Genomic DNA, 13,363 nt, shown 5'->3' with positions numbered 1-13,363 from the left:
AAAAAGAAGAATGTAGGGACTGGAGAGATGGCTCAGAGGTTAAGAGCACTGACTGCTCTTCCAGAGGTCCTGAGTTCAATCCCAGAAACCAAATCGTGGCTCACAGCCATCTATAATGAGATCTGGTGCCCTCTTCTGGCATGCAAGCATACATGGAGGGAATGTTGTATACATAATAAATAAATAAATCTATCTTTAAAAAAAATGAAGAAGAATGTACTGGTTGTGATGGTGCATATCTTTAATCGCAGCACTCAGGAGGGCAGAGGCAGACAGGTCTCTGTTTGTTTGTTTGTGTTTTACTTTTTTTATTAAGCTATACCTTTTTCTCTGCTCTACTCCTTTCCATCCCCTCCCTTCTACCCTCGCCCATGACCCCCACATTACCAATGTACTCAGGAGATTGTAGTTTCTACTTCCCATGTAGATTAGATCCATGTAAGTCTCTTTTAGGGTCATCATTGTTCTCTAGGTTCTCTGGGGTTGTGAATTTTAGGCTGGTTTTTCTTTGCTTTATGTCTAAAAGCCACTTATGAGTGAGTACATTTTATATTTGTGTTTCTGGGTCTGAGTTACCTCACTCAATATGTTTTTTTCTAGATCTATCCATTTGAACTGTGAGTTCAAGGCCAGCCTGGCCTACAGAGTGAGTTCCAGAACAGCCAAGGCTACAGGGAGAAACCTTGCCTGGAAACCTTCCTTCCCCCTGACCAAAAAAGAAGAGCTGGGGGGAGAAGCTAAAAGGTCACACACAGAGCATTTGGGGGAACGGGAATGAGTCTGTATGGTCTAAGCATGGGGGGCCCATGTCATCAAACATCTAAGCCTACAGAATGTCCTGCACTAAGGCATCACCCTAGTGCAAGCTACGGACTTAGCACAAAAAGCTGCTCTGCTGGGGAAGTGGATAATAAAAGAGGGCAGACAGGGGGTGGGACAGGGACCAAAGAGAATGTTCTGTGCCCTCTGCAGTGTACTGTGAAAATAAAGCTGTTTGCTGCAAAGTCTCTAAAATCAGAACAAAAATGGGACATATGGGCCAAGTGCCAATGCGAATGGTGACGAGGCCACTCGTGGTAAGCGAAGACTGCTCCCCTTTGGACCACGGGCTGGTGTGGTGCAGGCCTTACAGTGTAGAGACACACCGAAGAATTATCAGATGAAGCTAATGTTTCAGAGCCAAGCACGATGTTCACACTTGTAATCTAGATGAGGCAAACAGATGGCCATGAGTTCAAAGCCAGCCTGGACTCTATAGTGAGAACCAGGTCTGGGAGGCTACACAGAAAGACCCTGGAGAGGGGTGGCAGGAAGAGGAGGAAGGAAAAAGACTGAAATTGGCCTATATAGTATTTCTTTTTTTTTCGACATAGGGTTTCTCTGCTTAACAGCCCTAGCTGTCCTGTAACTCGCTCTATAAACCACGCTGGCCTCAGACTCACAGAGATCCACCTGCCTCTGCCTCCCCAGTGCAGGGATTAATGGCGTGCCCACTGTGGCTCGGTTAATCTTCAGATACACCTTTTAACCTCCGCACCTCCCTCAGCCCCATATGATGAACACCATTTCCAGCGCACAGCAGCTCTACTTGCAGAGAAGCTGCAGAGTCCACAGTCTTCCCTGCAGAATCATTTTCTGTTCTTTTTCGTGTGCACGAGGGGCGAGGAACCACGTTTTAGTGGAAAACAACTGACTTTACTCACATGTGCTCTGCTTACCTAGCTTATCTTTCAGGTCCTGAGTTTCCCCTCCCTCCTGCTCTCCCTCCCTTCTTGCCTTCTTGATTTGTTTTTTAAGACAGGGTCTCAGTATGTAGCCCTGGTTAGCCTGGAATTCAGAAATCTACCTGCCTCTGCTGGGCTTAAAGGCATGTACCACCAACTCAGCATGGAAACACACTGTCATCCGTGAGTGTCCCCTAGAGCCCAGCACAGTGGCCTACACTGAACCCGGCATGCGTCCCTGTTAGCTCCAGGACAGGTGTCACTTCCTGACCAGGACAATGCCAGCACGTGACAAGTAACTTCCAATGAGCAACATTAGTTTCTGAACTCGTGGTGTGTGTGTGTGTGTGTGTGTGTGTGTGTGTGTGTGTGTGTGTGTGTGTGTGTGGTTTCTCTGTGTAGCTTTGGAGCCTGTCCTGGAACTTGCTCTGTAGATCAGGCTAGCCTTGAATTAACAAGAGTTCCACCTGCCTCTGCTTCCCAAGTTCTGGGATTAAAGATGTGCGCCACTACCACCTGGCCTACTTTCTGAACTCTTTATGTTATCATATAGTCTCTTGAAGCCAGGTATAATTTTATATGGAGGTAATTATTAATGTTGACTACCAAGTTACTAGCCAGCTAGAGCTAGTCTCCAAGCTGATATTTAAATATCCAGCATCACTTATAATAGTTGGTACCATCTAAGCAGACAGCTGGCATAGCACAAAACAAGGTGCCAATAAGGAGAGGGAGGAAGAGAGGTAGAACTTACAGATTTCTCTAAGACTATAAATCAACAGAGGTGGGAGGGAGGGAAGGAAAGGGATAACTGATACAAATCCATTATAATCTCAAAGAATAAAATTAATTATAACAATTTAAAAAACACATCTTCAACATTATATATGTATATATACATATCTATATGTGTGTTATGTGTATGTATGTATGTGTGTATGTCGTTGTGTATGGAGAGAGAGAGTAAAGTCAACTACTGGAAAACTTCAAGCTTTCTTATCTTGGTTATCCAGAGCTGAGCTCACTGACAGATGTTCGTCCTCTTTGTCCGCCAGAGGAGCAGTCACTATCCACATCCATTAGCAGCTGGAACACTGAAAAGGCCACACTGGAATATGAACGTGCGTCCTGGCTCACATAAAGTCATGTTTAAAAAATAAAAGAAAAAATAATTATAACTAATTCACAGAAATTTAAACAGAATGGCTGATTATATTCCTTTATTTATAATTTGTTGTTGAGACAGGGTCTCTCTATGTAAACCTGGATGTCCTGGAACTTGCTATGTGGACCAGACTGGCTTTGAACTCACAGAGATCTGCCTGCTCTCAGGTACTTTTTAAGGTATGGTAATTGTTTGGAAGTTCCATCCCAAGCCCCCTCTCCTGGGAGTTGTCTCAGTCCAGACTCCAGCTCCAAGAAAGACCACCAAAAGATGAGCCTCCCCAGAGATGCTCAAGACCACACCCACAGGGTATTTAAACTGCCCCACAGACAACAAACAGTGGTTTTCTGGTCTTCCTTCCTTCTCCTCTCTGGGGGGCTGGAATGCCACCTGGGAGCGCTGGTATCCGTTCAACCCCGGCTTTCTCTAATTCGGTTTGCTCTGACTTAGACTATTGCAGCAGCAGAGAGGCTAATCAGGCTGCAAAACCTTTTCAGTTAGTAATCCTGTGATGTGGCCTCAATACATTTTAAAAAACGCCCTTCAGCTGGGATTTGGAGCCTGGAGAGAGACAGAGAAGAAACAAGATGTGTGTTCATTCTTGATGCCAAGTCATGGGCACAGGGTGATTCACTATGCAAATGTTTCTCCTTTGATAGACATTTGAAATGTTCCCCAAATTTCAAGCATATGCCAAAATTGTCTGAAATTGTTAAGTTTAAAAGAAAAGAAAGACTGGGCCTCCTGGTTTATGCCTGCTGCAGGGGCCACCCAGGCCGGTTGTATTTGCCTCTGCCACCATCACTGTCCACAGAAAGCAAGATTTACCAATGTGGAGTCCATGAATTTCTAGAATACCTGTGGATGCTTCAGAGGAGGGGGTGGTATGTGTGCATGTACGTTTGGTGGTATGGGAGGCTGCCCACGACTTTTACCAGAGTCTCAGAGGGCCTTGTGACTCAAGAACGATTATATTCACAGGAAACACATTAAATACGCTTAAGAGAAAAGGAGAGGGAGGGCAGGAGGGAGGGAAGTAGTGAATTGGAAAAACAACATGTAAAGTAATCCTCTTTTTATATTTTCTCTGAGTGGCTCATGAATTACGCCTCCTATTAAGCCTGAATTGGATGGTCCCAGGGATTAGTTAGAGCTGAGGTGGCTAATTCAACTAAGGCTTTGACACTGGGATGCTGGAGAGTCAGTTGCTAAGCACTTGCTGTTCATATAGAGAACCAGAGTTTGCTTCCCAGCACCCAAATCAGGCAGCTTTCAATTAACCACAATAACTCCAGCTCCAGGGGATCTGACACCCTCTTCTGGCCTCCACAGGCATGTGTGCTCGCAAGTGCCTATGTGCGCAAGCACACACACATACACAGAGACAAATACACACGTACACATAAACAAAAATGATAATAAACTTTTTAAATTAAATCATTGATATTGCATGGCATGTCTTGAGAGATAAAGTGCTGTTTATAATCCTTAAAAAATTGTCTTTTCCAGGAGAAAGCTCCCCAAACTAGTTATCCAACACTGAGAGGTCAGCTCTGAGAGCACATACATACAGCCGACATGTGGACCGAGCAGGCTGTATTTATACACTGTGTGTGTTGTGTGTGTGTTCGCTTGCACGTGTGTGTGTGTGTTTCTGGGGAACAATTAAAGAAAAACAGACTATGATGTGAGAAAGAGAGCAAGAGGGTGAATGAGAAGGGTTGGAGAGAGGAAAGGAAAGGGAGCTGTGACATGACTATATTATAATTAAAAACATAAAAATTATTACTAAAGAAAATGAATGAAGCAGGACACCGTGACACATCTTTAATCCCAGCACGCAGGAGGCACAGACAGGTGATCTCTAAGTTCAAGATCAACCTGGTCTACAAACTGAGTTCCAGGAAAGTCATGGCTACAGAGTGAGACCCGGTCTCAAGAAAAAAATGAGTCTGATTTTGGTAAATTAAAGCCTTGCTTTCAGTAATGAACAAAGAAAAAGACAAAAACAGGGCTAATTATTATTACATAATGCCCTAACTCCTAGACACAGCCAAGAAGCTGCAGGGAGAATGAAGGATGTGGGCACAGGCCACGTAGAACCCCTTCTAGACACACTGACCCTGCTGGCTATTCTGGACTTGTGCCCAAATGAACTCCATCCCTCTTCTGGTACGAGCATCCCAACTTTATCTCAAACACCTCTTCCATCCCCACTCCACCCCATGGAGCCAATGTTTTCAGTCTTCAGCTGCGGCACTCCCCGCAACCATCATTCGCACCCAGAACAACATCAAGAAAGCTTTTGCTGACTGCTGCAGAGTGAGCTCCAGGTCCCCCAGGCGAGCACTCCGCACAGAGGACATCCTCAGCCCTACCTCCTGGGTTTCTAGTCAACCAAAGAACAGGAACTAATTTCAACAAAAGGCTTACTTACGCCTACCAGTTTTGCTACAGATATCACATACTTAATCTTCACAAGGTCCTAAATCAAGACAAAGTAAGATCTCACAGGAGCCGAGAGGGGTTACAAGGTTCAAGTTTGTTATTAATTATGTATTGATAGTGCCCAAAGCAAAGGAAGTGGCCAATTTTGAGTGTTCCAGAAAACTAATCATGGATTCATACCCACAGTGAGACCAGCTTGAGATTCACATCGTCTTCCCAAGCCGTCAATGCTCCAGGACCTCACATACACAAGAGTCCTTTTGCTCAGCAGCTCTCCAGCCGTTTCCAGCCCCTGGTCCATCTGCCTCTTCACCTGGATTCTGGCCCTCAGTGGAAGCCTGGCCGCTGAGCCTGACCCAGCTCTCTACTTTTCTTGCACATGTCCAACTTTGGCTTAGAACAAAAGAAGCCAAAGAGGAGATCTTTTTGGTGGCTTTCTGAAACAAAGAGCCGTGCAGTTCTCGAGCGTGAACTCTGTGGATGACAGCCATGTGCCTGCCTCACGTTGAAAGGTTGGACATGCCTGAGTGCCTTCACTAACTTCCTCACTGCCTACAAACACCGGTCCACAAGGCCTGTGGCAGGAGTCGTGAGCCATGAGCTTTCCTGTCCCTCGCACCCTCCAGCAGTTTGCTGGGAAAAAAGACTCCACAGTGGCTCTGCCATTCTTCCCTTGAACCCCACTTAGAGTCGCTCCTAATTAGCACAGACTTGGAGAATAATGGCTCTTGGAGTTGGAGAATAATGGCTCTTGGAGAGATGCCCATCTGATCCCCAGTGATCTGAGAGTTTGTGACTTTACCTGGCAAAAGAGAATTAAGACTACAGCTAAAGGTCACATCACTGATAAACTGACCTTCCAAGAAGGCTGTTGGAAATTATGTAAACTCCAAAGTAACTTCCTGTAATCTAAAGCATTGTAAAGCCAGGTGTGGTTGTACTCCAGCACGTGGGAGACTGAACTAGAAAGAGCACAAGTTCAAGGCTAGCCTGGTCTACACAGTGAATTCCAGGCCAGCCTGGTCTACACAGTGAATTCCAGGCCAGCCTGGTCTACACAGTGAATTCCAGGCCAGCCTGATATACACAGTGAATTCTAGGCCAGACGTGAGCCTTTCTTTTTGAGGTTGTTGCGATGGTTTGTTAGGTAGGAGCACTGGTTGCTTTTGCCAAGGACTTGGGTTTAGTTCTCAGCACCCACATAATTGTTCATAACCACCTGTAACTACAGTTTCAGGGAATTCAGTGCCTTCTTCTGGCCTCTGGGATAACTGTACATACATGAAGCATCCACATGCATGCAAGGAAAACTCTCAGCCATGTAAATATTTTCCAAAATTCATCCACAAACAAAAGAGGCAGAGAAGTAGAATCAGAGAGGAAGATTTGAGGGAAAATTTTCGGCCTTTAAGACGTGATTTTTGGCCCTGAGGCAGGAAGAAGAGAAGGGGAAACGAAGAGGCAAAGAACATGGGCCAGTCTTAATCTAACAGGATGGGAAGGGACAAAGAGACTCTGTCCTGAGGCTTCCAGAACCACAGCCCTGGCGACAGCTTATGCTTACAAGCAAAGGCATCAGACTCCCACTGCAGAACTGTTCCCATGTAGACATAGGTAGTTTGAGTCACTCTGCCTCTGGTAATGTCACGGAGGCAGTAAGAGGCCAGTGCAGTGTGTGTATTTGGACTCCCTAACGACCACAGCTAGCGTGAACTTGTTCTTACCTTATGGGAAATGACCAAGGCTCCTAAGGTGTGCTGCTGTAACCTAGCAGCGCATTTAGAGCCGACTTGCTGCTTTTCCTTGTGTTGATGGCTACGGGCCCTGGTTACCCTGCCAGGGCAAACAGCACTGAGATGGGTATCTAAGGCTCCTAGGAAGGAAACGTGCAGCCTGAGCTGCCCCGTTTGCTGCCCACGGCTCTGCTTGGCCCGCAGCTCTGCTACAAAGCTTCCCAGCAGAGCTGGCAGGGCATGGCAGAGGGTACCCACAGCCACCCCACCCACCTGCTAGGAGAGGACGGGGGTTGGCTTGTTATTCTGCAATGAGGTGACAGGGCAAACTCCATCCAGGATTGGCACTTTTGTTCAGTAGTGTTGAGCAAATTCTTATCATCTGCTTACCACAAACCGACCATGACCCTTGGGATGCCAATCTGCTCTCCCTGGAGCCGCTCGTTCATTTCTTCAGCAAACAGGTACTGTGGTCCTGTGCCAAAGTCAATGAACACTAGAAGCCACAGCTCCTTTGGGAACTCTTGTCCTGCGTGGTTGTTCCCAGTCTACCATAAGAGATAGGGGCATGCTCTTCCAGCCGGCTGTACGCCTCAGCCATCGCCCACACGCCAGGGTTTGGCACCGTCTCCTGGCTGTTTGTTTAGCCAGAGTCTCACACAGCCCAGGCTGGCCTTGAACTATCTATGTAGAGAACATCCATTGTGAACTTTTTTCTAGATTTATGTGTTGAGTGCTTTACCTGCACGTATATGTGTGTGCACTACTTGTGTGCCCAGTTTCAGAAGAAGGCATCAGAGCCCCTGGAACTGGAGTTATGGTTACGAGCCACCATGTGGGTGCTGGGAATTGAACTAGGGTACTCTGCAAGAGCAACAAGTGTTTTTAACTGTTGATTCATCTTTTTTCAAGTATTACACCGTGTGTGTGTCTGTGTGTGTGTGTGCACGTATGTATAGTGTATGCAGGCATGTGCTGCCATGGTGTACCTATCAAGGTCAGAGGACAACTCTGTAGAGTCTGTCTTTTCCTACCTTTATGCAGGTCTCACAGTTCAAACTCAAGTGGTCATACTTGTCCAGAAGTGCTCTGTCCATTGTTCCATCTCCCTGGCTTTGACCTTGAACTAATTCTCCTGCTTCTACATTCCCAGTGCGGGGATCACAGCCATTTGCTCCCATGTCTGTCTCCGGGGTTTGGAGTTGGTACAACTGTTCTGGCACTGGTGCACAGAAAAGCCAGGCTTCTTTGCTTTCCTTGTCACTATTTCCACGCTCCCTCGACGTCCCGTCGATGCCCTTCTGTTCAGTGTCTCCACGCTTCCTGAATGTCCCACCGATGTCCTCTGTCCACTGCCTACATGCTCCCTGGACGTCCCATTGATGCCCTCTGTCCACTGTCCCCACACTCCCTGGACGTCCAGTGATGCCCAGCACTACCTTACCTGGACGCCGTGATGCCCAACCTCCCAGTCCTTCCAGCGCTTCCTTCTGGTCAATTCTGAAAGTGCTGTTCAGCAGAACTGAGAGGCTGTCGGGTGTTCTAGCACAAAGTAGGGCTTTCCCTAAGCTGTCTGGTTGCTTTCTATTACTCCCAACTTGTAAGGACTTGTCAGTAACACCTCAGAGAGCTTAGCAAGGTGGATGATGCAGGCCACGTTGACACAGCCTGCATCATGCCAGCAGCCTCGGGCTGGCCTCCCTCACTCCAGCCGGCTGTACTCCAGTGCATTCCTTGTGTGCCTTTCCAAGCTCTTCTGGTGCTCACTCAGGGCCAGGCGCTGCTCCAGATGGCAAGACAAACAGCTGTGGTAACGCACAGTAGTTGAGGGCACAGCCTTTGGAGAGCAGCGGCTCTGCCCTTTCTGGAAGTCCCTTCACCTCACTGCATCTCCATTTCTTTGTTTACGCAGTGGGACCAATACAGGTGCATATTCTCAGGATGACAGGAAGATAACGGGGATGTGAGGGTGGGCAGTGCAGCCACAGAGTGCTTGCCGGGCATGTGTGAGGCTCGGGTGCAATCCTCAGCGCTGTCACTAAAGAAAGGGGAACACGTGGAGAGCAGCCAGCATGGTGCCCGGCACATAGAAAGCATTCCCTGCTCACACAGCAACAAAGGGAAGATCGGGCAAGTGGCAGGAGCAGAGTGGACACATGGGAGTGCTTGGCGGGGGCAGTGGGCAGAGGAGACCGAGTGGCAAATCCTGGTGGAGCTCCATGGAACCAGCTCTGAAGGCCAGAATGGAAATTCCTCAGAGAAGAGACGGGAAAGTTGCTGCAGCTCGCTAACCTGAGCAAAGGTACCAAAGAACGAGGAGCTTATGAGTGTGCCACTAACAGCCATCTGCTGCTCCGTGCAAATCCTGTTAGTAGACCACGAGCTCCTAAGAGAAAGACTTCAGCCTCCCGAGCCTTCCCCTCCAGCAGCCAAGCACTAACTGGACACTGGGCGATGTATGAGACAGGGTCACCAGCGCACCCTGCCCTCCTGAAACTTCCTCAAGAAGACAGCAGGACATCAAAACAAGAAGACTCATACACAGTGTGCTAGGGAGGAACACAAGAGCATCCTACGGAGCAGTGTGACTCAGGGTGGAGGTCAGGGGAAGCTATTCTTCGGGAGATGCAAATGAGTCATGAGGACACCGAGCTGAAAGAGTGTCCTAGAAAGAGGACACATCCCCGAGCTGTGAGGGAGCTGGTCATACTAAAGAAACACAAAGCCAGCCAGAGTCGGAGTGCGCGGTGAGAGAGAAGGGCGTTCCCGGCACAATGGGCAAGGCTGCAGTCATGTCCAACCTTGGTAAGCCACCGCAGAGTTAGGGTTTTATTCTAAAATTCACTAGGAAGCCGCTGGCAGGGGTCAAGTGAGGACATGATCTGGCTGGCATTTCTAAACCCCGCTGGCTGCACGGTGGAGCCGGCTGTGAAGAGAATCAAAGGGAAAAGCCGGAGTCCACCAGAGAAAACTCTAGTCTTGGGATGGGGGATGAGATGTCTGGAAGCTCTCTGCTTCCATCGAGTCACACAATCTACTCTCTTTGCAAGGTCCAGATCTCTCAGGTGGGCACACAGGGGGCTTGGTCACTAAGGTCACTGCCCATTGGTTGACTATGTCTCCTCCAGGCCATTCCCACTTCCTTTCCTCTTTAAGTCCCCATTCTCCTCACCTTCTGAAATCTCAAGTTCCTGTGTCTAATGCCTGACATCACGAGCACCTGCTGGTCCCTCCCTTTTCTCTCTCCACTCCGTGACCCACAATAATAGTAGCTCAATGTAAAGAACATATGTATTGTCTGTTCAGAAACCCAAACCACCGACCATCAGCAGAAACCTAAGGGTGCCTATGTACTGGCCATAGCCCGCACACATTCAGCATGTTAGACACAGGGTCTGCTCACATCCGAGCTTGATCGCCCACAGAAGCCAGAGAAATCTTTCAACAGAGGAAATCTGAGCAGGACTAAAGCTCATCATGACTGCTCTTGGTCCTCAGGTAAATATCAGCTTCTTCAGTGGGGGCCAAGGTGTCTAGCTGTTAGGAACCCAGGACACACCCCGCCATTTCCTCCTTGCTCCCTGTGGCTCCACCCTATGTCCTTGCAGAACGCGCCCCCTATCGGCCACAGGACTGTTGTACACCCTCTCCTCTGTTTCCAAGTCTCTGACCTCCCCTTTCCTTCAGCTGAGAGTCATTCTTCAGACCTTTGCCCATTTTCTTCTTAGAAAAATCTCCTATGATGTGCGTCAACGTACACTCACAGGATGGTCTGAGAGGTGTCAAAGCACCTGATTTTATAACAACACAGTTCCTTGTGCAGATCTTCTGAGACAGGGTCTCATTATGGAGTCTATGTGAACCCCAAACACATGATCCTCCTGCCTCAGGCTCCTAGTATTTTGTGTGAAATGAAGATGGGTGACGTACTTGTCTCACAGAATGAAGACCTGGACGCAGACCTCAGCACCCATGGAAGCAGGCAGCATGTGCTCGTCTGTAAGCCCAGCACTGGGGGTGGGGGTGGGGCGAGTGGGTGGGGGAGACAAGCAGATCCCAGGGGCTCACTGGCCGGCTCAAATGGTTCCAGGTTCAGTGCAAGAACATGTTTTCAGTAAATAAAGATAGAGTGATAAAGATACCAGTTATCAAACTCTGGCCACCAAACACACACACACACACACACACACACACACAGACACCACAGACACAGACACACAGACACACACCCCCCTCCACACACACACAAACACAGGCTGGGGATAGGGCTCAGCAGCAGGGTGTCTACCTTTAAGTAAGAAGGCAGTCCATCCCCAGCATTCTCAATGGCAAAACAAACAAAGCTAATTCTCCTCCTTTCCCAGCAGCTGGGAGGAGCAAGATCTTGGCCTCTTTTTGCTTCTGTCTCCCAAACAGAAGCTGACTATAACATGGTATGTCATGAGATCAGAAATGGAAAGATTTCCCAAAAATCTCACATCTATTTATTTTGGTGACTGGCAAGCAAATAGTCCTGCCAGGAAAGAAGAGGAGTAGGGAGCGTCACACCCGTGTCGCAACACTCAGGAAGTTTCCCCTGCCTTTCCCAGACCCCACAACCATGTCAACCGGGCATTTGCTTCCAAAACCCACCACCCTTCTGCAACAACATCGTCTCAGTTCCCCTCCCTCCTTCAAATCCTCTTTCCAGGGCAGCAATCACATCTGATCCGGGTTTCACAAGGCGGGTGGGTGAGAATTCAAAAAGCTACTACTCGCTTATTAGGGCTCACACAATAAACCGTGATTCACAGAGTCCTTAAAACAGCCCTGTGATGTAAACCGTACAAACATTACTATTTCCATTTTAATAGATGGGGAAACTGAGGTTCAAAGAGGCAAGTAGCACGCACAAGGTGAGAAAGCCTATAAGAAACAGACCGGGACTTGAACCCACACACTCTTAATACCTAGTCCAAATGCTTCCTAATATTAACCGCCCCTGCGGTTCCACCATCAACTACTTAAGGCTGGTGGTGTCGTTCCTGGCTTCCCTGGTCCATGTGCAATCCCTTCCTCAGAACTTATCGGCTGTCTGGACAGCAGGGCGCCGATACACAAAGCCGGCCACATTCTCGGGGTCTTTGCAAGGCTTCCTCTTAGCCACCGAGGAACCAGAATCAAAACACAAAGACCCGCGAAGGTCCCCGGATACCCTCTCGACCACCTAAGGTAGAGAGCGGGGCAAGGCCAGAGGCCGGCGTCTGCCGCCAAAGGGGACCCGCGGACAGAGGTCACTGGTCCGGGACACCGGGCTGCAGGCGATGCGGGGGGCTGCGGCGGTGCCGGCGGCTCAGGGTTCGGCTCAAGGTCACCCTCCCTGGCCACCCTGAGCGCCCCCTGGCGTCCCACGCGCCCCCCCCCCCCCCCCCCGGCTCTCGGGGACACGCCCGGAGCCCCGGCTGGAACGGGAGCCGGGCGGTGGGCACCCGACCCAGACTGAGCCGGGGAGGAGCGGGAGGCGGGGCCCACCTGATAGCTGAGGACTCCGTCCGGCTCGTTGCTCCCGGCGGGCATGGCCGGGCGGAGCCCGGTCTCGCCGGTAGATTCCAGGTTGAGCAGCAGCAGTCCTCGCCCTCTGATCCCGTGGGAGCGGATCGCACATGCGGCGACCCCAACCCTGAAGCCAACGCTCAACCATCAACCGGCGCCACCTTCATAGCCACCAGCCGGCGAGGCGCACGCCACGACCAATCAGAGAGCGGACCGAGCAGCCAATCGGAGCGCGGAGCACGGGTGGACGCTATCTGGCAGTATCCTGAGCTACCAGGAAGAGGCCAGGAGGGCGCCAGAGAGCCAACCCCTCCCTTGGCCGGTTGCCTTGGAAACCGCCTCCCTCTCTCCCTCAGGGTGGGCTGGGGGTTCTGGACTCAGAGGTCCTTTCAACTGCCTACTAGGAAGGAAAACCACTGCTTCTGTTTGCATTGCACCGACTCTGGGAAAGTGCTGGGTTTAGCTATTCGGATTTTCTTCCTCGGATGATGGATTTTTAAATTAGGAGAAAATCCCTCTCAGAAACAAAGATGGCAAGAGGAAGCAATGATGAGAAGAGGGGCTTCTTAATTGGCTTATTAACTCCAGACTGAAGAGCGTTAAAGAGCGCTGACAGGCAGCAGGCCCCTCCATAGGCTGAGACTTAGGTCTACCTGCCTCTAAGCCTGACAGCAGACAGTGGAGTTTGAACTGAGGATAATTTCAACTCGTCCTTAAAAAATAAGAACATAAATAACAAAAAAGGATAAGAAAAAAGCTCT

General features: G+C 49.3%; 1 protein-coding gene across 1 annotated transcript in view; it reads right to left on the bottom strand.

Annotated features, from left to right (window-relative positions):
* The window catches only part of LOC142843402 (electroneutral sodium bicarbonate exchanger 1-like), a 48,984-nt gene extending 36,187 nt beyond the window's left edge, over window positions 1-12,797 (bottom strand). The window contains exon 1 of the mRNA XM_075960703.1: window positions 12,582-12,797. Coding sequence (XP_075816818.1) covers window positions 12,582-12,626 — 45 coding nt within the window. The 5' untranslated portion in view covers window positions 12,627-12,797. The remainder of the gene's footprint in view (window positions 1-12,581) is intronic.
* Window positions 12,798-13,363: the final 566 nt, after the last annotated feature.

Source organism: Microtus pennsylvanicus, chromosome 2 (genome assembly GCF_037038515.1).
Source record: "Microtus pennsylvanicus isolate mMicPen1 chromosome 2, mMicPen1.hap1, whole genome shotgun sequence".
NCBI lineage: Eukaryota > Metazoa > Chordata > Mammalia > Rodentia > Cricetidae > Microtus > Microtus pennsylvanicus.
The sequence above is the reverse complement of the archived record's forward strand: the minus strand, read 5'-3'. Positions and strand labels throughout refer to the sequence as shown.